Below are 23,686 nucleotides of genomic sequence, written 5' to 3'. Positions count from 1 at the left end.
ACCTCTCTTCTCCCTGTATACTGTAACCTAACAGCTAAAGAGGTTAGGTAACTGCCACGGTGAGTGCAACAGCCTCCGGCTACCCTAGTGAAATAAAACCTGACAAGCTAATGATTGCACGTGGTGTTATTGGATTCCTTACTTAAAGCCATGTGTGCTGCAAAGACTCCTATAGCCTCACACAATAGATTTTCTGGTCTATGGAGAATTGGCCACAAGCACAATGGAGAAGAAAAGGAAACATTTTGTTTAGGTACTTGCCACTAGTTGCAGTGACAAAGCCCGTTTAAGGGTAATAGCAATAATGGCGGACATACATTGTCAGGTAAAGTGTTGATATTGTAAACTGAGTTCCCACTCAGCTTAAGGAGTTTTGCTCTTGGGATAATGAGTTGATTATCTGCATGAACACGTACACCTAACCTCCACAGCAAATAATGTGGATCTCAGTCTTGCAATTGTAGTTGATGTACGTCTTGATTGTTTTACCTACTGTAAATCCTATTTACTTTGTAATGGGTCATTAAGGGGTTAGTTAACAAAGAGATTCGCCTTTGAGACTGGGTTTAAAATTTCAGTAGTGAATAAGACCTGTGTCACCTTTTGAAAAACTAATTTCCACCATCCTCCAATGATGGTGTCCCCAATCAATTTATCACATGCTTTGAAAGCAAATTATTGGTGCAAGTTAATGTGTGCGTACTGAACACCTGACCCTTATTTTGACTGCAGTCGCTGTCGAGGTAATCAGACATGTCTTTGAGTATCCGTTTCCCACAGGAGCTCAGACAAATTAAATCCGATGATGATGATGATGATGGCAGTGGCGATGGAACGCCAGCAGTTTGGATTCAGCGATGACTTTTGGGCTGACTGAAAAAGGAAGGGAAATAATGCTCCCTGCCAAAATTAACATCTTGAGGGAGGCGTATTTGAGCTACAAGCTACCTAACCATGTGATAGCGGGACATCTGTTCTTAGTCACTATCTTCTCTTATATAAACACATTTTCTGTCTTAATTGAGAGCTGTTTCGTTTCTGCGGGTATGCTTCCTCTTTTTCTTCATTTCCAAATGTTTGCACCGCTGTGTCGTCATCTTCTCCTTTTCATTACTCATGGCTGTGATAGGGTTTCATTCTTTTGCATGTTAGGTGTGCTTGGGAATGACGTCCTTGCATTTGTTAAACATTATTAGCTGTACTGGATTGTTTAGCTCTTTACAACTGGGAGGAATTGCACTAGCATGATCTACTTAAGCTAATTACATATGTGTATTGGTAGTAGTATTAATCACAAAGTTAATCTGAGTTCTTGCAGATAAAAAGTGTGCATATGCTGGAAACAATAATCTGAAGCCCCTTTCTCTCGGGTGGGTGCGACACGATGTATGCGGAAAGACTGTGGATGAATTCTCAACTCAAGGACCAGCCCGCATTGCGTCTACGTTCTGCTGCAAAGATCATTTCTCTTCATAACATACGGATAGAGAGACACACACACACACACCTACACATGTGCTGCAGAGGACAAAAGTGGCTTTGCCCTGTTGGATAACAAATACACTGCTGGGGAATTGCTGTAAGAACCGTTGGAGCACATTTCCATATGTTATACTCTCCTGTTCTTAGATAGCACGATGCCTTCTCCCCTAATGAAAACATTTGGGTTGGTTATCACTCTTTTATGTGAAAACATGGACGTCCCCGTGAAGCCCTCCATTTAATCTGGAGGTGTCGCCCCAGTAAACCCTGATTGTTGCCTCATTAGACTTGCCGAGCACACTCTGGCCAATCATTTAGTCAATGCAAACCTGCTGGTAAGGATTCCCAGCACATCTCCAGGTTTACAACGACATTGTGGGGGAATAGATGATGATCAGAGAGAGAGAGGGAGAGGGAGAGGGAGATGAATAGAAAAAAACGACAAAGAGGACAGAAAATGAAAGAGAAATCAGCAAATGATTGCAAAGTGTCCTTTAACAAGCAATTACTGTAAGCCTACGATTTACCCGTAATAATTGCCCTATTTGTTTAAGAGTATGTTAGCAAAGACGTCAGAGAAAAATTATATTTCTCAATTGTTTGCATCTACTGATATTTACCAGGTGGAGGTGAGACATAACTCCATCACTCCAGTTCACCTTGTCATCTGTCTGTCTTTGCGAGGCCTGAGCTCTGGCACATCTCTTGGTGTTGTGATTAGCTTAATTAGCCGTGACTCACAAACACCCATTTATACAGGATGACAGATGATACTGTCATTTAGCTGAATGAACGGCCTGATTGCTGGCAGTTGGTGATGGCCTTCACAAGGCGACTGCACTGGCATTCGTTATCTGCGGATCCCCCAGGAAAGCACAGCGGTCAGATCATTGACAGTGAAGAAAAATTGTGGGAAATAGCAAGTGGAGGGAGGGGGCACGAATGTTAAGGACAAAATCGATTCAGATCTACTGTCATGAAATGCCAATTTATGACATGTTCTTCAATGAAACGCTCCGTCCAAGAGAAGAATGCTTAACAATTTCCTATTAGCACAGGCAGCAGATGCCGATGTGGTCTGTAGATGTATGGCATAGCTGAGGGAGGCTTTGTGATGAAGTACATTAGCTTACATTTTAGAGTCTGAGTCTCTTTCATCAGCCCTTGAATGAAGAGCATTGCTCATTTCCCAAATACTGCAATGATTTATCTTTGCCATGAGCTAGAATGGGCTTTGTCTCAGTAATTAATTTAGCTCTCGGGACAGCAGTTGGAATGAGTCGTGTCTTCAAGGCCTAATTAAAAGAAGATTGTCAAACATATTCTAGGTCACGCAGCTCAGAAACTCCAACTATTTAGTGGGGATTTTTCTGCCACTTCGTCCTTGGTTGACCATTTTGCTGGCTGACAGAGTGCGGGTTACAGAGTGAAAAACAAATGGCTTTATTTGCTTTGTTGATTTCTTCAGGCACCGCTTGAAAATTGAGACACTAGATGTTTTGTTTATTATCGGCTGCTTGAGTCAATAACTCAATCCACTTTTGGGCTTTGTGCCCCGCATGTCTGTGTCTCTGTCTGTGGCTGGTTTATTTGAAAGCGCGGAGAAATTTCAGGATTTTTCTTTTTTGCGGCAAATAGCTGCACAATTAACTCCCAGCTCGGCTGAATGTAACTGTACATGAATAGGTTTAGGATCGCTTTCTCCACAATAACAGTCAAACTGCGGTTGGAAACACAGATATTGGCACCACATTTGTCATAACATATCAGCTGGAGTAGTCATTTTATTGAACCAGTCAGAGCGACAGTCTTGACAGGCAGGAAGTGTCTATCTTATCTGTCCTCATAATGAGAATCATTGACTTTAGTCACAGGCACAGAACGGCTCTAACAGTACACACACACACACACACACACACACACACACACACACACACACACAGGTTCTGAACAATTAAGTGCGAGCTGTCGGGCTTAGTGCCTGGGTCCATTGTAAGTGCTCTAAACCTGTTAGACTGTGACAGACCATTAAAAGGCTGCCAAGGCTCCCTTAATTTGCTCCAACAGTGCACACTAAGGCAGAGTGACTGAGTGCCATGAGTGTGTCTCTCTGTATGAATGTGCATTTACTTCTGACGACACTCCCTAGCTCAACCCTAATGCGACCACTGCAACGTTTAGGCGCGCTCACACCCACAGCTTGACAGCAGCACCCCTACGTCAATTTTTATTTGGGACTTTTTGCATAACGACCTGTTTCTGTTTATTTAGGAAAATGCATCCAACCTTTAAAACTGCTGTCGACACCAATGTTTTACGAGTTTCTGCAAATAGTTACTAGCATAATATAAACAACAGTTCTTATCTTTGCTTTGGAGGCATTTCTACTCTAAACCGAAGCAAGTGTCCCAAGTTTAGATGTCAATATATCCTTACCTGTTATTGCAAAAGCCCGACCCTTCTCATTTGTGATGCTCTACACTCTTCACAAACAAAATGTTAATCAGTGTGTTTTTGGGCTACATCTGTCCCGGCTGACAGAGCCAGTGAAAACTTGTAAAAACTGTCAAGGAGGTGGAAATTACACACCGTGCCAGTTTCACACCTTGTTTGTGTTTTAATGTGTTGAAATCTACGGCGTAAACCCCGAAGACTACACTTTTCTAACTGGTGTGTTTTGCAGCTTTTGCTGTGTTTGAGTTGAATAAATCACTAGTTTCCACATAATCTTAAACTGCCATTTTGTGATGGATAAACGCATCACGGTTGGTAGTCTTAGTTGAGGAAGCGTGCATGAATTTCCCTTGAAATGCTACTGCAGCTGACTGGATTCTAAATAACATAGTCATGATGACAAAGCACATTGTTTACCATCGTGCCAATCCACCTCATGGGGAAACCGTGTGTATTTGACACTTCTGAATGAATGCTTTTTGGGTGGATGTTTCACCTAGAAGGCATTTCCTGTCGTGACCAGAGCTTGGCTTTCCCCACCATTAGGAATTAAAGGCCCGGGCCGCAGGATCCTGTGCGCCAGACCACAGGAATATCCAGAATCTGACAGCGATTCCAAGCCTCTGTATGTTTCATTTCCTATTTCACAAGAGCGGGCGGTCCATGCAAATTCCTGGCTGCGGTATGCCACCAGTCTTCATTTAGCAGCGGTTCATGGTTGATATTAGATGTTGGACACAATGGGAGATGTTAGGGGGTGGATTAAGAAGGGTGCTGGCAGATCTTACAGGGATTTAAACGGGTGTCTTCTCTTGTTCAGATCATGCGGACTGTCATATTTACATGTCACTGCGGGCTTAGTACTTTTTCTTGGTGGTGTTTAATGGCAAATTCGCGGCGTCTCATCTGTGAAATCACTCCTCAGCAAATCAGTTTGCACCTGCTGCTTTCTGTTCAGGTGATTAGTCAATGACAGAGCAAGGCAAGGAAACATAAATCACACAACCTGAGCTGTAGATGTGACCTTAATTTGCAATGTTTCCCTCTGACCATGCTTTTTAGTTTTTTAGCTATGCGTTTGCGCACATACACACTCCTCACGCATTGACATCCATACACAGATGGGTTTTCATATATGGCTGCCTGGGGCCGTAGTATTGGCTTTAAAAACACCCATAACATCTGTAAAGCATTATGGCTGATTATACTGGTCCTTCAGTGCAATCATGCAATATGGGCATGAGCAGTGCCTGAACATGAACCGTATGGGAAAGGAGGAGATGATGAGGCCTCTATGATTCTGATGAAGTGAGCAGTGAGGCCCAGGGCTGGAGCACAGGCTAAAGAATTAATTTGACACAATCATTTTTAAAAATATTTTCACGGAAGCAAGAATCTTGCAGTTTTTTTGGGTTCTTGATTTAATTTAAAACAACTGGCAAGAGAAAATTCATTGAAAATCCAGATTACAAAGAATGACCTGAATGCAACATATCGCTTTTTTCCCAATTAAAATAATTACACGGACAAGTTTATAAAAGAGCTCGTGAACAGCCTTCTCAAATTTGGCCAATTTATGAAACGGGCGGCGTCCAGAAGGAATGAAACATTTCTCACAAAGCGGCACGCAACTACGCGATTAAACTTTGCCAAAGAACATGAAAAGGAACCTGATGAATGCTGGCAACGCAGTTGTTAGTCAGATGAAACCACAATAGTTTTGTTTGGATCAGATCAGGTCCAGCGTGTTTGGCGTGCACCTGGACGGGAGTACACGGTGCCAAGACTGAAACATAGAGATGGGAGTTTTCATCAAACTATGACCTTCTTAGCTGTATATGATTATTAATCTTTTGTTTAAACCATTACAAGTTCCAAGCTGATGTTCACTGATCTATTGCTTACCGTATTCTTCGGTGTACCGTACCAAAAGTACCCATCATTAGAAAGAGATTATACTTAGAGCTGTTTCCCAAATTATGTCCACGTCTTATACCCACAAGGGTGGAGGGCATGTTGTATGTCTTTCTCTAGCTTCCATCCTCTACCGAAGATCTGGAGGTTTGACATTTCTGAACAGTATTCTAGGTGTTTTTAGGACATTATTCCCAACCACTTGCACATTTGATATCAAAACTAGTCCATATCCATAGTTTTGGTACCCTAACTTCAATCTCACTGGTCTTTTCTTCGTGCAAAGGTTGTCCTTTGTTGTCTGTCTACTGTTAGAACTGAGAAAGAGGCCACAGTTTGACAGAAACGTCAGTTATGTCATGCTCTGTTCCATATCCTGTCTCCTGACTGCATCATTCTCAGTTCTTCTCTCACTACCAGTTCCCGTCTAGTGCTTTACAGGCCTTTTTGCACGTCCTGAAAGAACCATCATTGTGTTCTCTTTTTTCTCTCAAGTGGCCATAGCGCATGTGTATCGTCAACACAGTGTCATATGCTTATGTTGTGTTCACACGAGCAGTAAGAGAGCGACAAGCTACTGTACATTTTCAATGGAAGCTGATGATACGAAGTGAAAATCGGTGGTCTGACACTTATGGTTACGTATCTGATTAGACGTGCGACAAGTTGACCGCTCTGATGTGATGACGCGCCAGCCAATCATATGTAGTTGCAATACAATTAGTGTAAGCTGCAACTGCACTCTTGTTCTCTATTTGCTGAAAATATGCAGCTGAAATGACACCCACGCACACCTCGCCTTTCCTCATGTGTCCACCAGGTGCCCATATTTGTTTTTTCAGCACACCTATGTCTTATCTGTTAAATACCTCGTATGCTGAATGCCTTCTCACCAACCTCACGTATTAGCTTTCATTGACCCTTTGCTCTGCCGACATTGGCTTTACCTTAAATTCTATTCAGCAGTCAGTAGTATTTGGAATTACACCTTTCTTTTTTGCTTTGCCATGTCCGAATATGACATAACAAATGTAATAGTGTCTGATTTTACTCTGATATTTTAAACTTAATAACATAATAACAGAAAATCACCATAGATCAACTTTTCCTTATGCTTAAAAAGTTGTGCAGATTATAAACCCTTCTTTTATTCAATGACACGACCAGGTATCCAAAACAATAGTTTTCTGTTGAGTACTAAGCATTATAGCATCGCAGTTAGTTATAGAACAGCCATAAACCTTTATCCGCGCCTCTGAATCTCCCGTATTTATTGTCTCACGGCATAAATTTAAAGCGAGGGCAGAAAATAGAATATTAACGGATAGAATAGCTGAATCCATGATTTAGCTGTTGTGTCAGGCTTTGCCGCTGAGCTCAGCTGCCGGGGTATTTTTGATTTATTTAGCAGCAGTGTTGTTTTTGAAAGTTCCAGTATGTGTGTTGTTTTGGCAGCAGGACCGCGGCACTTAAACAAGACTTGTCAGAGGAAAGAGCTTGATGGTTCACTTCTCTGTTGTCTCTGTCGAGCCACTTACACGGACAGACATGATAGGTGTGTTATTGCATGTTTGGTTCCTATAAAATACATAAAAACTAATAAGACGGTCACTAAAAAAGTATCTGGGCCACGGTAACACTGTCACTTGGTTCCTATAGCTGCTCCTTTAATTGAATCCCATTGTCTTCATCAATGAATGATTGTTCACATGTGAAACCTGTGTATGACACATTCCCTCCATATATGCTCCACCAGGTGCTTTGGAAGGTGGAAGGTTTGTTGGAGCTGTTTTGGTCCATTTAGTTGGTGCACTTTAATGACTATAGTACTAGTAATTATAGAGGCGCCGCCAAGGAGGCATTCTCCAAGTGCATTGCCCTGAAAGTCTTACACTCACTGATATCTAAATGTTACCCAGTGGAGTTGCGCCATAGAGTGAATGTTCTTAATCATCTGCTATGTTCCTTCTAGTGCCTCGGTGCCATCTGCCAGTTTCACGCTGCTTTGAAATAATGTACTGTATGTCTAAAATACATTTAGTGTCGCACCATGATGAATGTCAAGCATGCCAAGTATGCTTAAACAGAGTGCACCGCTCTTCCTGAAACTGAAATCTTTATCTTTTAAAGACATAAGACTGCTTTGGCCATTAATTGTGCAACAGTCTTTAAGAATGAATTTGTTCCACCGTTTAGAGGAAGTTAAATAGACAAAAGACGTGAAGTTCCCAGAGACTTAATTTCATCTCTGACAATTCGGAGAATAACTGGTATAATAAAAGACAAATAAAACCAAATGAAGTTCTCTTGTGTAGCAACAGGTTTCTCCTGGTACCCACTGGCTTTTTTTGTAAGGGTCAGTAAAACATGATTTATGAATAATTGATTACTTGAACCTGCAATGACATATTTTTATCCTAAGGGGCATTGTAAATCCACCGACGTATTATCAGCCTTTAAGTTGATTTGTGGATTTGTGGATGGGGAAAGCCTTGCATATTTAAAATCAAGCACATGTAAAGTGATCAATCTGTCTCTTTGCTCCGTTCTCGTTCTTTACAACGCCTGACCGCTTACTCTTTCATTCCTGCTACAATAAAAAAAAATAAAAATGCAAAGACAGTAAAGTTATGAGTTTGAAAACCAAAACAATTTGCTGGAAGAGGTTTTAAAGCCGTGACCAGCTGAGAGGCACTGACGCGTTTGGCGATAATTCTCTGCAAGTTCACCCCCGGAAGACTTTTCACACACAAGTAATCACGTGGTGTTATGAAAATAGAACCTGCTGCAGTAATTGAGTGAGTCAATGGTAATGCAGCAAATATCCCCGTGACACAATCTATGGCTTCAACCTTTTCACAGAGTAAGAATGCCATTTGTGAATGCTGCTAATTTGCAGTTTCTGTACACGTCTTGCGCGTTTCCTCTTACGTTAAAACAAATGCATAAGCAACATGTCTTGTCTATTCATTCAGTGTTATTTAGTCCTGAAGCTTGTCTCTTCAACTCTCCCCCTCTGTTTTCTTTGTCTCCTGGGCTTCATACTTTGCATGCACAGGATGAGACACCAGGGGAGGTTAAGAGAGGAGCTGGAATGGAGTTCTGCTCCATTTACCACCCTGAAATATTCCTCTTAGAACGACACACTCTGTTTTCTCTCTCTCCTCACTTTCTGCGCGGTTTCTTACTCCCTCTCACTTCTCATCTCTGTGACATGTGGTCATTTCACTTCATTCCAGGATGGCTTAGCAGTGCTTTAAAAATTTGCTGCTGTCCTCCCATCCCATCCCGCTCAATTGCAGGCTGCATTGAACTTCATAGGCCAATACAGATATTTTTCCCCAGCAGCTATAACTCTTTTCCCAATCTCCCTTCTGTTTCTGCTGCGGGCAGAACCTTTTATCTATTGATTCACAATTTTATTCTTCCACCGTGCGGCCTATGTTGCCACACATACTCTCATAAGTATAAAAAGCTCCTCTTCCTTCGTGGTTTACACGATTAATTGAAGTAAAATTATCAGGTATGCGTAACTCAAAGACAGAAAAAGTAACACAAATCTGAGAAAAGAGACTTTGCACTTTGTTCTATTTTGGGCAATAACACAATGAATAAAACAAAATGCACATGATACAGTGTGAGTGCCGTGACGAAGCTTTGATAGGCCTCTTTTTAGATTTGTACGGTGTGGATTTTAGCGTTTTTACTTTTTTCTTCTGCGGGGTTTGCTGCCTTGTTCATTCCCCAGACAGCGTGGACTTCATCACACCCACACGGAAAATCTCCTTTGTTCACACACTCTCTGCCAGTGTAGCACTTAAATCCTTATTATGATTTTCTTGGCACCGTCTCTTCTGTGTCTGCACAGACGTAGCTGTGCGTCCGTGCGGCGGGACTGTTCGTTTTGCAGAAGGACATCGAGGCTCTCGGCTGCAGTTTATATATTGTTACATTAGGCCACACAGGAAGTCTAATTGCAGAGCTCCAGTCAAGTGTTTCTGCCGTAGCTGTCAGTAAAACCTTGACCCTTCTGTTGTCGCAGAGTTTTTTGAGAGATATTTCGGTTTACTTATTATTTTCACACCGAGAAAAACAGTCGTGCACGGCGCTCATGCCAGCACACATCGAGCTGCCACAGCTGTAGACCACCTGACTTTAAATATACTTTCACACCAAAGCACATTCAGTTGCACCCACACACACACACACACACACACACACTTGCACATTCAATTGCATGTAAAATCCACCCTAGCTGAAGGCCTCTTTTCCCAGTACGAAATAATTTGCAACCGCTCTGATCTCTTCTCAGAATCACGGTCGCAGGAAATGAGTCAGTTGGAATGACTTGTATATACATTACACACTTGGAATAGAGATCTAGTAAGTGACTGCAATTAACTCTTTTAGGTCTATTGCCCGTCCCTTGTCGGGTGTAGTGAGCAGTGCTGTGCGTCATTTTTTACTCATGCATGTCTGGTTTCATATTTCCTCCCCATTAGGCCTGCATGGCTCTCCTCTGTGTTGTGATAGAGGCTAATGACTCACTGGAAATCTGCCTGGTGTTTATCAAATGTCTCGGTGCAGGGCTGGTGGTCCGGAGTCAGTCTGCCCCTCTTTTTTTTTCAATTTATCATGAGGTTTTAGATAAGCAGCCAAAACCCAGTGATGACACCACCACATATATATATATATATATATATATATATATATATATATGTGTGTATATGTATACAGAAATAATAATAAAGAGAAGTGTCCTGCAATGGTATCTTGACTATATCACTCTGCTCTTTGCTCTGTGGAAAATTATACTCTCAGAGGGGCAATGTGTTGAATTACCTCGGGCTGTCATCCGCTGGTGCACTGATAAGAATGTATTAAGGAATTGCATGTGTTGGAAATGTACTCAAAGTACACACATAATGCTAAGAGATGTCTGCGCGGAGTTTGGAAACATCAGAGGCGGTATTTTAGCAAATACATTATTGTGCGTGTACACTTCTTTTATTTCCATAATTCAGGTCAGCATCTCCAATTATACAGTTTCACTCAGAGTGTTTGAATGGATGCTCATTTACAAATGAACAAATAGACCTCTATATTTAACTTGAGCTTCTAACTGGAGACAGACACTGTGGTTTAAAATTTTAACTCTACTTTTTTTTGCAAATATAAGTTCTCATTGTGATTGTACACCAATCAGCCACAACATTAAAACCACTGACAGGAGAAGTAAATAACATTGACCATCTTGTGACAATTCTGCTGGGAAACCTTTTGGACCTGGCATTCAAGTGGATGTTACTTAGACATGTGGCACCCACCTAGACCAGACCAGGCACCCCCACCCCCATAGCAGTGACACCTCTTGATGGCAGCAGCCATTCCCATTTCCAACACACACACAAAAACGGTTTATGAACAATTAAAAAAAAACATGAAAAACAGTACAAGGTGTTGACCTGGCCTCCAAATTCACTAGATCCCAAACTGATCAAGTATCTGTGGGATGATACACAGAGGCCCCTCCCACTAACGTCCATTCTCTAATGAGTCTCAATTGTTTTTGAGGCACAAGGGAGACCTACACAATATTAGAAAGGTGGTCATAATGTTATTCTTGATCGGTGTATGAAGCTCATTCGTGACTTTAGATGATTTCAGATGATTTCAATCACACAAGCAAATTTGTGGCTGCAGCGTGGGCATAACATGAAAGATGGAGGCTGAAAGAAACGGATTCTTATCTCTCTCAAAACAAAGGCATCTGGACTTGTTTGACTTCTCGTGACGACATTTCACCACTCATCCAAGTGGCTTCCTCAGTTCTAAATGACTGGTGGGACTGGAGCTTGTGTTTTTATGAGGGAAAATCTGGACCCACCTAAAACACAATGCACCTGAATTAGATGAGGTAATTCAGATTAACCTGGGTAGTAAATTCTTTGTTTGGTTAATGGTTCCCTAACAAGCCATTAACATCTGTTAAATAATAGATTAACCACCAGACATTTAATACTAAAGACACCTGGATGAGAAGTTTAACGACTTCAAGAAAGCTCAACGAGTCCAGTTGCCTTTGTTTTAGCTTTGTTTTCAAGATATACCAGGACCTGGATAACTGGGTCCTCACAGACAGCTTTCATTCATTCTTTCTTCGTTTGTTCCTTTGAGTTTTAGAAAAACTGGCAAAATCCGTGTTGACCTCATACACTGACAAAACAATTCATCATCCATGCTAAGTGATCTTCAGTGGTATGTGGGAGAATATTGATTTTCAAGCAGCATCTGTTTATTGAGCGATCATCTATAATTCAGCTTCTTTGTTTCCTGAGATTGTCGTAAACTATAACTGGGATGTTTTTCTGTAATCCATAATAACCAGAATACAGTCTGAAATAGATGTTAGTGTCTGTTTCCCATCAACATGTGCACATCAACCATTTGAACCTTAAGTTTATTGTGCCTCAGAGAAGATGGTTAGTCACGCAGCGTCAGTTGGTTTTCACGAAACATGAAGGATGATCTTCTGCTGCTCGGGTATCTCCCAGCTGAACAGCTTCCTAAAACAAAGGGGCTTTTTCCAAGAACGCCCGACCCTCGCTTGTTCCCCAACTCCACTTTCCTCCTCCTTTCGTCCAGCGCTCCTCGCCCCTGTCCCACCAACCCTCCCACTGGCGCAGCGCCAGTGTTCCTTTGCATTCCATGCATCTGGTCATTTCTGGGAAACACCCACCCCGGGTCTGTCCAGCAAACCACAGGAAACAAAGCCTCTTGGTTTCTCCAGCAGCTTGAAGAAGGCCAGTAGCGGCTCTCAGGGAGGGGGTCGGGCAGTAGGGTGAGGCGATTGTGGACTTTCTAGGAATTCCTTTTTCAATGGAACATTGTGTAGTTCTTTTGCTGTTTTTATGTTTACATTGGAACTTATCTTTTCTTTTAGGAGTTTTGTATTGAAACTATGCCTACTGATCTGCCCTTTTATAGGAGACTGTGGACATTAGCAGAATAACTGCAGCTATTTAACGGAAGTGCTTCTCTTTCAGTGCCTCTTCGTAGATGTCAGTGGAATTAAAATATCATACAAAAAAGCTTGTTTTCTTGGTGCTGGTTAAATAAAAAAATTACCCTTAAACTCATTCTCGAACTTTTCTTGTTCTGTCCTGAGGTCACGCTGTGATCATGCTGAGGTTTTCTATTAATGGACTCGCCTGGTTCTTTTAAAGGGGGATTGTAACTACTCAACACCTTCAGGGGCATGCTACGCACTCGGCTCTCTTCCTCTTTCTCTATTTTAAAGTGTTGTGAATGACTCACCCATGCTCTCAATTTAGAACGTGAATCAACGGGCATCAGAGGAAGACCTCAGAACAGAAGAGCAGCAGATGGCTTCTGCTTTGTTTTATGAAAATGTTGGAGAGAACAGACCGTGCTGTGCAAGTACTATCAAATAATTCTCTGTGTAGGCCCCGAGTATCTGTAACAGCGAAAAAGCACAATTTTAGATTCAACATGAGAAGTTAGCTTTTAAAGCAGATGACTGACTGTAGACTCATAGGGTACAGGACAGGCTTAAACAAATAACAATGGTAATGGATCAGTTCTTCGTTAGAAAAATTTTTGATATTTTCTCGTGAAAATACTAAATCAGAATGATAATATGATGCGGTGGTACTTTCCCACAACCCAACGGAGATGACGCTCAATGAGAATGTGCTACAGCAGTATTTATAACTTAATAAAACTCCTTCTCTCTTTCTGTGTGAAAGCATAGCTGGCTTCGTATCAGCTCTCTGTGACGTCCGCCTCACTGATTCACGTCAGAGCGGGGCAGAACACACACCGAGCCTTCAAGGTCTGCCTCGACGGGACGAGGCGCAGCTCTGACGTTTATTTACATGCAGCATGTGCTACTGCTCTCCAGCCACTTGATGCCGAATTGCCTCCATAAACTAACCTTTTTCCAGCTCGTGGGTAGAGGCTGAAAGTTCATGTCAGCCGGCTCTCAGGGTAGTTTCTGGTGTTGTCTGTAGGGCCGCGGGTCAAGTTCTTTAGTTTCAGGAGTCAAGTCTCAATTCCCGGCTCTTAATTCTTAATGGCTGGAGCGATGAATATTAATGGTTTAGCTGACCACTGTCTGTGTAATGGTACTCTCCCGTGTTTCCATTCTGAGTCAACTCATTTGAATACATTTTAAAAAGAGTTTTGCGGTCATAAGTAGCAGCAAATATTCCACAATTAAAACCGAATCCTATTATAAAAGGATTTGTTGGTTAAGTCTGTATGTTTTGAAAAATATCAGAAAATGGTGATTTAAAAAAAAGCATTTATTTCCACATTTATTAATAATCAGACCATTTTGGCTCTTGTTGCGTTTGATAAATTTTGCATTACCCAAAATAATGTTCAGTTATATGTGACACAGGAAAGAAGCCGGTTCCACTGTTATTTTTACGTGAGCAATTACATAAATTATGAATCATTATCGAAATAGTTTTTGTTGATTCGCTCTTGATTAAACCACTAGTTGCTGCTGCTCGACTTTGATTAAAAAGATACGCAGAACCGTGGGTGAGAATCAGATTCTGATTGAGACCGAACGGTGCAAACACGCAGTTCAAATATTTATGTTTTAAATTAGTTTGATGGCTTCTTGCGCTTAATCAGCAGATTTTCCACCACATTCCAAAGATGCGTCATTTATGGCAGATAAAATGGCCTTTGGTCCCTTGTGGATTAAATCTGGGTGAAAATTGATCCGCTGCTCAGTTCTACTTCATTTAAAACAATGAAAATAGAAAAAAAAACAAAAACGAGGAGCCTCACCTGTGAGATACAGAGATGGCATCATGTGACTGCTCAGTGGTGAGAAGACGTATGAATCTTTTCTGCTTCTGTGCCTCTTCCAGGTTTCATCTCCCGATGTGTCCTCTCTTGTCTTCTCTTTTATTACTCTCGCCATTGTCCTTTTTTTCTTACTGTTTGGCTCTGGCTCCGTGTTGTCAGGCTTTCTGTCTTTCCGCAGATGCTGAGAGTTTCTGTCTAGCTGAACCGAAGGCAGTTAATCTGGTAATCCACAATCAATATCAGCCTCATCTCTTTCCTCCAGATAAAAGTGGCCTATCTGATAATTATATTTTCCCCTCCGTGTCCGTAAAAGGCTGCCCTTCTCCCTATGTGCTTTGTTTCGGTCCCTGGGATTCTTCTACTGGTATCGATTCGGTCCGACCACATGCACTGGGGCCTTTTCACACACATAACTCTCATAAAAACATGTGTGGCATTAGCACCACATTGTGTGTCTGAATACCTGAAATGTGAGCTGAAACATCAAATCAATTTCCCTGTGACTGATCGAATCAAATAGCGATAGCAGTACTACCTACACTACATGATATACAGTCATTTTCATCATCATGTGTGGTGAAAGATTTCTGCTTTCTACAGCTGAACTCACTTATCTTGAGTGCACTAGAAATATGTAATTAGGTTGTTATTATTGAGAAGGGAGACATCAGCCTTGTGTGTGTTTTTTTTTTGTGTGTGTGTAATGCTCTCAAGTGGAACAGATGAAACACAAAGCTGAACTCATCAAAGTCAGGGGTCTATTTTCACACGTGGAAATTGCCAAGATTTAATTGAACATGCTAATTTCATGTTGTACTTTTTGGCTGCTTCGGTTTTCGAGGCAGGAGTAATTTAAATGAAAACCGAGTTGATTTGCTAATTGAGTGAAAGACGAGGCTCCTGAACTTGTGTCCTTAGTGTCATTGAGATACCCCACCACCCCCGGGTAGGAGTTTAGGTCTCTTACTGCTCACTCTAGCGGGTCAGAGAGTGCGTGAGATGAAAAAGGAGTCTAATTTTGTGAGTGTTTGTGTTTGATTTTCACTTGCAAAGTCGGGAAGTGTTTTTAAAATGTGTTGCAGCTGTTAACGCTGACAGCTCATCCATGATTTAATTCATGCTTTCATGAAAATATTATTATAATTTCAGTAGCGTGAAATGTGTCACACTTTATTTTCCATTCTCATCTAAAAAGTTTCACACGTGAAAAGTGTTTTTATGTAACTTTTCTGGTTTTTGGGGGTTAATCAGGCTGCAGTTTTGGGAGAGGAAGCGTTTGTGTGTGTGGAGGCACTGTGTTCTAAGTGGCAGCTCCACATGCAGCCAGTAGGGGGAATCGACTGCTCACTCTGGCGCCGTCCCCTCTCGTCTCCGTTCCTCTCCTCCTCCTTTCCTTGCGTTTCTCCCAGGTTGTGGAAACGCTGCAGCCCGCTGGTCTGTGTCTGGATCCCTCACTCGCACAGAGCTGCTCAAGACCCTCCCACCGGCTGGGCTGGGGTAGGAGGAGGCAGTCTGCTCTGCTCGCAGCCTCGGACGAGCCCCCTTTACCACCCTGTCAGTGTGGAGGAGAAGGAGAGAGAGAGAGAGAGAGAGAGACCGAGTGATAGAGAAAGCGCACGCAAGAGAGAGAGAGAGCGAGAGAGAGAGAGCAGCTGTGTGACAGAAAGAGAACGAGGCAGGCTGCTTAGAGGAGTGAGAGAGCCAAGGAAGAAATAAGGAACACATTTTACAAGAGCATAAAGAGGAAGGATCGCAGACGAGGGACTCCTTCTCCACTGGGCACCCGGGACACAGTCACTGTGTTTTTTTCACTTGTCTACTAGCTGGAACTCAGTGGATTGACTAACCAACCAGTGGATTTTTTTTTTTTTTTAAATATACGCTTGTGCCACATCATTTAGAAACTGGGATAATTTCTCTGTCATCTCTCTTCTTGCTGGCTCAACGGCTCCAGACTGTGATTGCTTTCTGTGTCTGTGTTCAGCTCTCGTGTTGCGATTCTCTCTCTTCCCCCCCCTCACCCACCCACCTACCCACCCACCCACCCCCTCCTTGCACAAAGTGCATCTGTCGGCAGCCGGCTCTGAGGATATCTCCCCTCTGTCAAACAGGACAGCATCGTTGAATCAGACTACAGAGGCGAGAGAGAGAGAAAGTGTGTGTGCATGTAAGAGAGGGAAAGAGAGACAGGGGCAGTGAGATAGAGTGTGAGAGTCGGATTCACAGTGTGTTTGAGAGAGCGAGAGAGCGAGAGAGAGAGAGAGAGACAGATTAAAGCCCAGGCTAAAGACTGGAGTGAAACAGCTTAAATAGAGGAGTGAACCTATACGTCCTCTCCCGTTTTCCTTACCATTCCTTTCCTCCTCCTCTCCTCCTCCTCTTCCTCTCCCATTTTCCAACATTCACAGGACTGCCAGACTGCTACTGCCACCTGCACCTCCTCGCGTCTTCTCTTTCCTCTTCCTCCTCTACCTCACCCTCGCTAGGCGTTACTATCTGATAGCAGCCGCTGACAAACACGCCGCACCGGGTCCCGGCACTTGTGGAAATATTTCCGTTGATCCAGCAGTGAGAGACTGAGTGAGCATCTGCCTGATACTGAGCCTCCGGACCGGCGAAGCACAGTCCGTCAGAGGCAGACCTTCTCCCAGCCGCTGACCCTGCTTTCTCCCTGGAGACCGGCTAGTGACACAGCGGACAGCAAAGACAGGAATTGCACAGCTCCTCTCTTGCCTCTATCCCATTGCTAGCTACTTGGCAGCTCCCGCCCCCGTGTCACCATTCCCTGCCTCAGTGCTAAGGATTCCAGCTACATGGGCAAGCGATTGGAGCAGCAGCCAATGTACCCTCAGTACACCTACTACTACCCCCACTATCTCCAGACCAAGGTACGCCGCTCTTCTGCGCTTCTTTCTTTCGTCAAGCCCAATCTGCTCCACTCCTTCACTTCTGCCCCGTCTCCCTCCCGCCCTTCCTCATCCTCACCACCCCCCACTCCCCCCTCTTCTCTATTCCGCCCCCACTCCACATCCTCCTGTCATCTCTGAGTGGAGATGGGATCTGGTGGATAGCCGGCCTTGGCCGTGATGGTTTCAGATGGCAGATACCTCATTGGAGCTTGGATGTCTGTGTCAGTGTGTTTGTGTGTGCATGCGTGTGTGTCCACTGAGTGAATGATCAAGGATTAGGGATCAAGGCTGGAGCTCTGGGCTACTGTTAGTCCAGCCTAGTAGACCGTAACTGGGAGTTGTCCACCTCCATCCATCCCTCACCTGCAAACCGCTAAGCTCCTAATGAGAAGACATAAAATGATATAGATGGTAGATTCAGAGGCTATCGTTTAGAGGAAAAAAAAAATAAAAAATCATCCGATGGCTCTTTTTATTACATCAGACATTAATCAAATGAAAGTATTAGGATCCAGATTTAATTTACTAATGAAGTATTTGCAAGCTGAATGTAGGCCATTGTTTGAACGCTTCTATGCCACTTTTCTAAAAGAACCAGCTGAAACATTTAATCATGAAGTCGATAATTCACAAACGCCTCATTGTCGTGCCGCACAATGAGGGCACGTAGAAGTTATGGACCCCTCTTTTTCCAGGGTGATGGTGTGGTTGTGACACAGAGCAGGCATGGGGGACGGCTGCCCGTGTTTGTTCTAGCTGTAGTATGCATCAGTGCCTCTGGGATGGGCGCCCAGGCCCAGGGCCCTGATGGCTGCCAGGACACTGGCTGGGCACTCTACCTAGACATCATCAAGGGATTAAAATGGGAGCCTTTTGGGGATTACTCCATTTGTTTCTCTACCACATGCGTAGCACTAATTTACGCCCGTTATCATGACGGTGTGGTGCACGGACATGCTGCAGGTGTGCACATGTATTTGGTCTCTGAAGTATTTTATATCATTCTCTTAATTAGAAAAATGCAGTTCTGCTTTTGTTCTTTTTTTACCAGTTCACAATCACTTTAGAATTTAATAATGGATAATTTTGGATTGGCAGCCAAACCACGTCCTCAGTCTAATGTCCCTTAGAGTATTGGAAGTTGATGAGATTACTAGGCACTTTTTAAGTTTCACCAAAAAATAAAAATTAAATAAATAAATAAAGTTCCATCAGATATTTCATGCTCTGCTAGAAAAATGAAAGTTTCAAATCCCCCCATGTATAACATGAAGTAAATAAGAAAGAAAAGCTGTCTAAGAAATGTGTGTCTCTGTAAAACTGATAAAGCAAAATACCAGTAATGTTTTCATCGCTCTTCGTGTAGAGCTGGATTGTCAAGCATTGCACATCCAGCTGGGAGGACCTGACTGCAGCCCCACCTGGCAGTCCACTAGCGCACCCCCTGATTTATAGTTTAATACATTTGTACTGCTGCCATATGGCTTCCCTCTGCCTCCCACCCCACCGCCTCTACTCCTTCCATCACCCCCCCTCCCTCTCCCTCCCTCCCCCTTCTCATATCTCAGAGTTGCTCATCTCGGGGCCTCTCAATCAAGGCATGCCCCTCAATTCTCCCATCCCTCCCTCCCTCCCGCTTCCCTTTTCCCCTTTTCCTCCCTCCTCTCACTTTCTGCCTCCCCGCTCTGTTGCAACAGGGCCCCCCTGCCTCCTTCGCCTATGCTGCAGTTCACTCCCAAGGTCAGCGCAGATCCGATCTCGCCGCGGCGCCGATCGGATCTTGCCACCGTCAGCGTTTGATGTATCCTTGAGCGAGCCGCTGGGGTCCTGCGTCATGCAAATGAGACCGAAAGTGGGATGTGTAGGGGCAAGAAGAGCATGCATTCTCGCTTATAAATCAGCAGCCGGCATTCATATTCATTTTCATGGTTAGTTAGCGTAGCCAGTGGCCTTGCAGGTTGATGTGACAGAGCCACAGATAGGGTCAACAGGAGAAGGGGGGGGGCTGGGAGAGAGGCCAGAGTGTCGGGCAGTGTGGCCAAGAAGGCTGTGGAGAGCAATCTCACGCTCTCATTAATGATCATTGATAGCTCGATTACAGAGAGTGGAGAAGGGTCTTAGCTGGCAGGTTCACACCACTCGACAGAATCACATGGCTGTCAATTTGGCCTCGCTTTTGTGCGCACACACACGTCCACTGCAAGTTCCCTTTTCTGGACACTCTGCTCATTCAGTTCGTCTTTCCATTCATCCTCATTGCTGTGTTGTAAGTGTATGGCCTCATCTCTCAAGAAATACAGATGGGAGGACGCATGACTATCTTGTCTTGGATAATCAAGGGGAGTTACTCACTTTCTCTCGTCTCTGTTTTACAACGCACATTTCAGTCAGTGCACGCAACATCTGCGTTCAGTTACAGCCGACGACGTTCACGTAAAGAAAGGAGCTGAATGTTGTCATCGTGGCACCGCAAAATAAACGGGGGGCCTCTGTTAAACTTGGAGTCCCCTCCGTGTGTGCCTATTATATTCTAATTTAATAGACTTCTTTGATGCTGTCCGGCATGTGCTAGTCAGCCCAAATTAGAATGTGAAAGTCAGAGAATGAGATGAAACAATAACATTTGGCTTTCTATTGATTAGTGCAGTGGGGCGTAGCATGTGCTTCTCTTTAGCTGAATTATTGATTCCTGAAAGAGGATTTGTGTGTCTGTGTGTGCACATTAGCGTGTCTGCGTTTGTGTGTGTGTGTGTGACTTTTATAAGAGGTTATGGCTGGGGGGAGCTGGCAGGATGTTGCTTTGATGAAAGGATCCTTTAAAGGCCCTATTTCTGTCTATTCCCCGGATGATCAGTCCATGGAATCATTTGCCGAAATTCAGCTTTTATTCAGCCGGTGTCTTTCCCCGTGAGCTTGATGGTTAGTGCTGTTCACAGCTTGCTGTGCATTCAACTTTAATGATAGGTAATAGATGTGCATCATAAATGAGAAAATTACAGTAAAATGCCTCACGCAGGCCCCGGCCAGGCCCCTCCCCTCACCCACGAGAACAATTACAGCACACAGATCAATTATTGTTGTTTCATGATGGTGTTTAGGGGTGAATATGATTTTCAACGCAATCCGTGCACTAAGTGCCTGTTAGCGTACGCTTTATCTCATTTTCACTCAGTGACGGGCATTTTCAGTTCCCCGTTTCATTATTACACACACAACTCTCAAAAGGAACTCTCAAATTACGGATAATTTGCCTTGAATACCTGCAGTAAATTCTGCCTCTGTCGCTATATTGAGTTGGCTTTACTGTTCCCGAACTGTATGTACCAGGCTAGTACCCCGGTGCTGTTACGCCACTGAGAGGCTCGGTCATTACGTGCTTAATCATGTCAACGATCACCCGCACAGACAAACGGCGTACAAACACACAAAGACGCATGCTTGCGCTGTGGCAGCCTCTCCGTTTTACAGTCAGGGTAGTACACACAGAATCTGAGGAGCCAAGAGGGGCAGATTGAGGTAGATTTAGCAGCAGCTAATGTCCCTGGCCTTAAGTAAACACCAGTCAATGGAGCCCTTTCAGAGGACCTGTGCCTGTGTCTACCCCTTCCACAGGCACCATTTATACCCAATCTGATTCTTTACAAATGAGGGAAGCAGTGGAGGGAAAGGTTGCATGTGTGTAAGAGAGCAAAGAGACAGAGTGGAGGGGTGGATATAATGGGGAGGAGGGAGGGCTGGTTAAAAGCGAGGAAAAGGGTTTGGTTACATTATACGGGTTGATCCATTGTGCTACAGAAATAACAACAGAACCATCTAAATCCTCCTCTAATACCCCGATAGAGGAAAAAGAGAAACATAGAGACAACAAGGGGGGAGAGATTTCCACAGACATGGAGGAGCAAGCAAAATCAAAGGAAGAGACAATGGACCTGTTTCCAAAGTCTTTCATTATCTCAGCTTCAGTGGCATTAAACTCAGCTTGTAGCTCCGTTTTTTTTCTTCTTCTGTCTCTGCTGATGGTGATGCACTTTGAAGAGTTTTTAGGGCTGGAAAAATACACGTTTTATATTACATTTACTAAAGCCTGTCCCTATTTTGAGTCTGGGACAATATGCTCCTATTAAGACAGGGGTATTACAGCTCATTTCCCCACTTGTAATTCGTAATATGCGCTTCACAAGCCACTGCCCGAAACAAAACACTGTCCAAGCCTCGCTGTAAATTAACCTATCACGCATTTGCTCTTAGCTCGCTCTAACTGGCAGGCTTTTTATCAAGAGCTCTAGCTTGCGCTCTTTTATTCATGCGTTCCCTAACCTTCACCTCGAAGGGTCGGGAAGCTTTTTGATAATTAATAAACTAATATCTCTCGCTCTTATCCTCCCATGCCTTTGGCTTTATCCAACTGTAAAATGCCTCCGTGTCAGTCAGAGGGGCAGACCACTCCATTTATTTGCTATGGCCTTTGTCTACATGAATGCACACCCAGACAAAACACTACAGTGGGTTGTATTTCTTAACCCTTCTCATCTGTCAACTGACAGCCAAGCCGTATCTGCACACCCATATATTAAGCTTGTGTTTGCATTACTTCTGCTCGTGGCCTCTCATACAGTACACCACAGAGCGTGGTGCCGAGATCTGGCCCTTTGCATGCTGTAATCCACATCTCATTATAGCTGTTGTGCTTTTCCCCAAGATTTATATCCATTTTCTTAGAAGAACTGACTAACGTATAAAGTAGAGGGAAAATCATGTTTATACTGGGAAAATTAACCAGCTATATACGAGCATTTGGGGTTTACAATGATTTATAAACGTCAAAGCATTTTTCAAACGTGTGCTTTTATTGCGTAGCGTGGTTTAAAGTTGAGCTGTTGAACTTTTAGAAGTCACAGGTTGTGGACAAGTACTGTGTTTGTGACAGGCTGCGTGGTTAGTAAATGGTCTAGTGCTTAGAGTGAAGGTCTCAAAACCAGGTCACATATTTCTTCTCCACAATGGGCTTGAGTCGTATTGAAGTGTCCTTGAGCAAGTCACAGGACAAAGTACCCGCTCACTCAGTGGAGGTTACCGTGAAAAAAGAGTGTCCAAGATAAATGCCTGAAATATAAAATGATGTGCTCGGTTGTGGAGTTCTTGCCTCTGGGAATCTTGTCTCTGAACTCTCCTCCCCCGACCATCTGACCATCTGGAGATAAGTATTGGCTCTAGTCGGTGCTGCAAGGGAGGAACTCCTACCTGTGTGGTGAAATGGGGCATATGGTGCAGTGCATAGGTTGAGTTTCCTTCAGCCACGGTTAAGACACTCAATCTGCACTATATCGACGTGGAAATACACCCACACCAAAACCTTACTGGCGTCATCAGTGTATCAGATTAATTGTGGATTTAAACTTGTAATCACAGGTGTGGTATGGAGATTTGAATTAACACACACTTTTCAGTGCATTTGACTTTTTTTTTTTTTTTTTGTCTTTGAATGTGGGGCTCTTCCCCGTGAGGAACTGAAATGAAACACATTTCTGATGGGATAGGCTTTCCGTGCTTTCCTGCCGAGAGAAAGAAGCATGCAGAGACAGCATAAAGCAAGACAGGAAAGATGTTGCTTCAGATTTAGAGCCAGATGAGAAGAGACACATGATGTGCCCCTCAAACCCACCAGTGCAGCAGGACTCTACAAATACACCTGCTTTTTTCCCTCTTTGTTGTTTTTACTAGCACTTCTTTCCGTAACATACTATCTGCCTGGAGCTGTCTAGTCAGGCCCACTGTTTCAGTCTCCTGCCTCTCTGGCAAGGGTCTTGCCTGCCGTTTTCACGCTCTATTTTCTGTCACCCCCTTTTGCCTCTGTGGATGGAGGGGTACATTCTCCAAAAAAAAAATTTGCCTCTTTTCATCTTTGACTGTTTATGTATCCCCCTCACTTTTGTGCAAATCACTCTTCCTTGCTCCTATTTTTTGACTGCCTTCATCGTTAAATTCTCTTTCATGTCGCCTCCCTTTGTAATTACTCTTTCCCCATCTCCCATCGCTTTTGCATGCCTCTTAGTCTATTTCCGGGAGCCCCTGCTGTCTGC

The 23,686-nt window shown here is 43.5% G+C and overlaps 1 protein-coding gene across 5 annotated transcripts in view; it reads left to right on the top strand.

Annotated features, from left to right (window-relative positions):
- Positions 1–23,686, top strand: part of LOC311501424 (RNA-binding motif, single-stranded-interacting protein 3) — a gene marked incomplete at its 3' end in the record, with an annotated part of 259,362 nt that overhangs the window by 61,692 nt on the left and 173,984 nt on the right. For 2 of the 5 annotated variants that reach the window (XM_084563236.1, XM_084563234.1), the window contains exon 1: positions 16,342–17,585. The exons of the other annotated variants lie outside the window; for them this stretch is intronic. In XM_084563236.1, coding sequence (XP_084419362.1) covers positions 17,511–17,585 — 75 coding nt within the window. In that variant the 5' untranslated portion in view covers positions 16,342–17,510. Of the gene's footprint in view, positions 1–16,341; positions 17,586–23,686 lie in introns of those variants that run through there. 5 annotated transcript variants of the gene reach the window in all.

Source organism: Chelon labrosus (assembly GCF_963514085.1).
Source record: "Chelon labrosus genome assembly, chromosome: 16".
Lineage (NCBI taxonomy): Eukaryota > Metazoa > Chordata > Actinopteri > Mugiliformes > Mugilidae > Chelon > Chelon labrosus.
The sequence above is the reverse complement of the archived record's forward strand: the minus strand, read 5'-3'. Positions and strand labels throughout refer to the sequence as shown.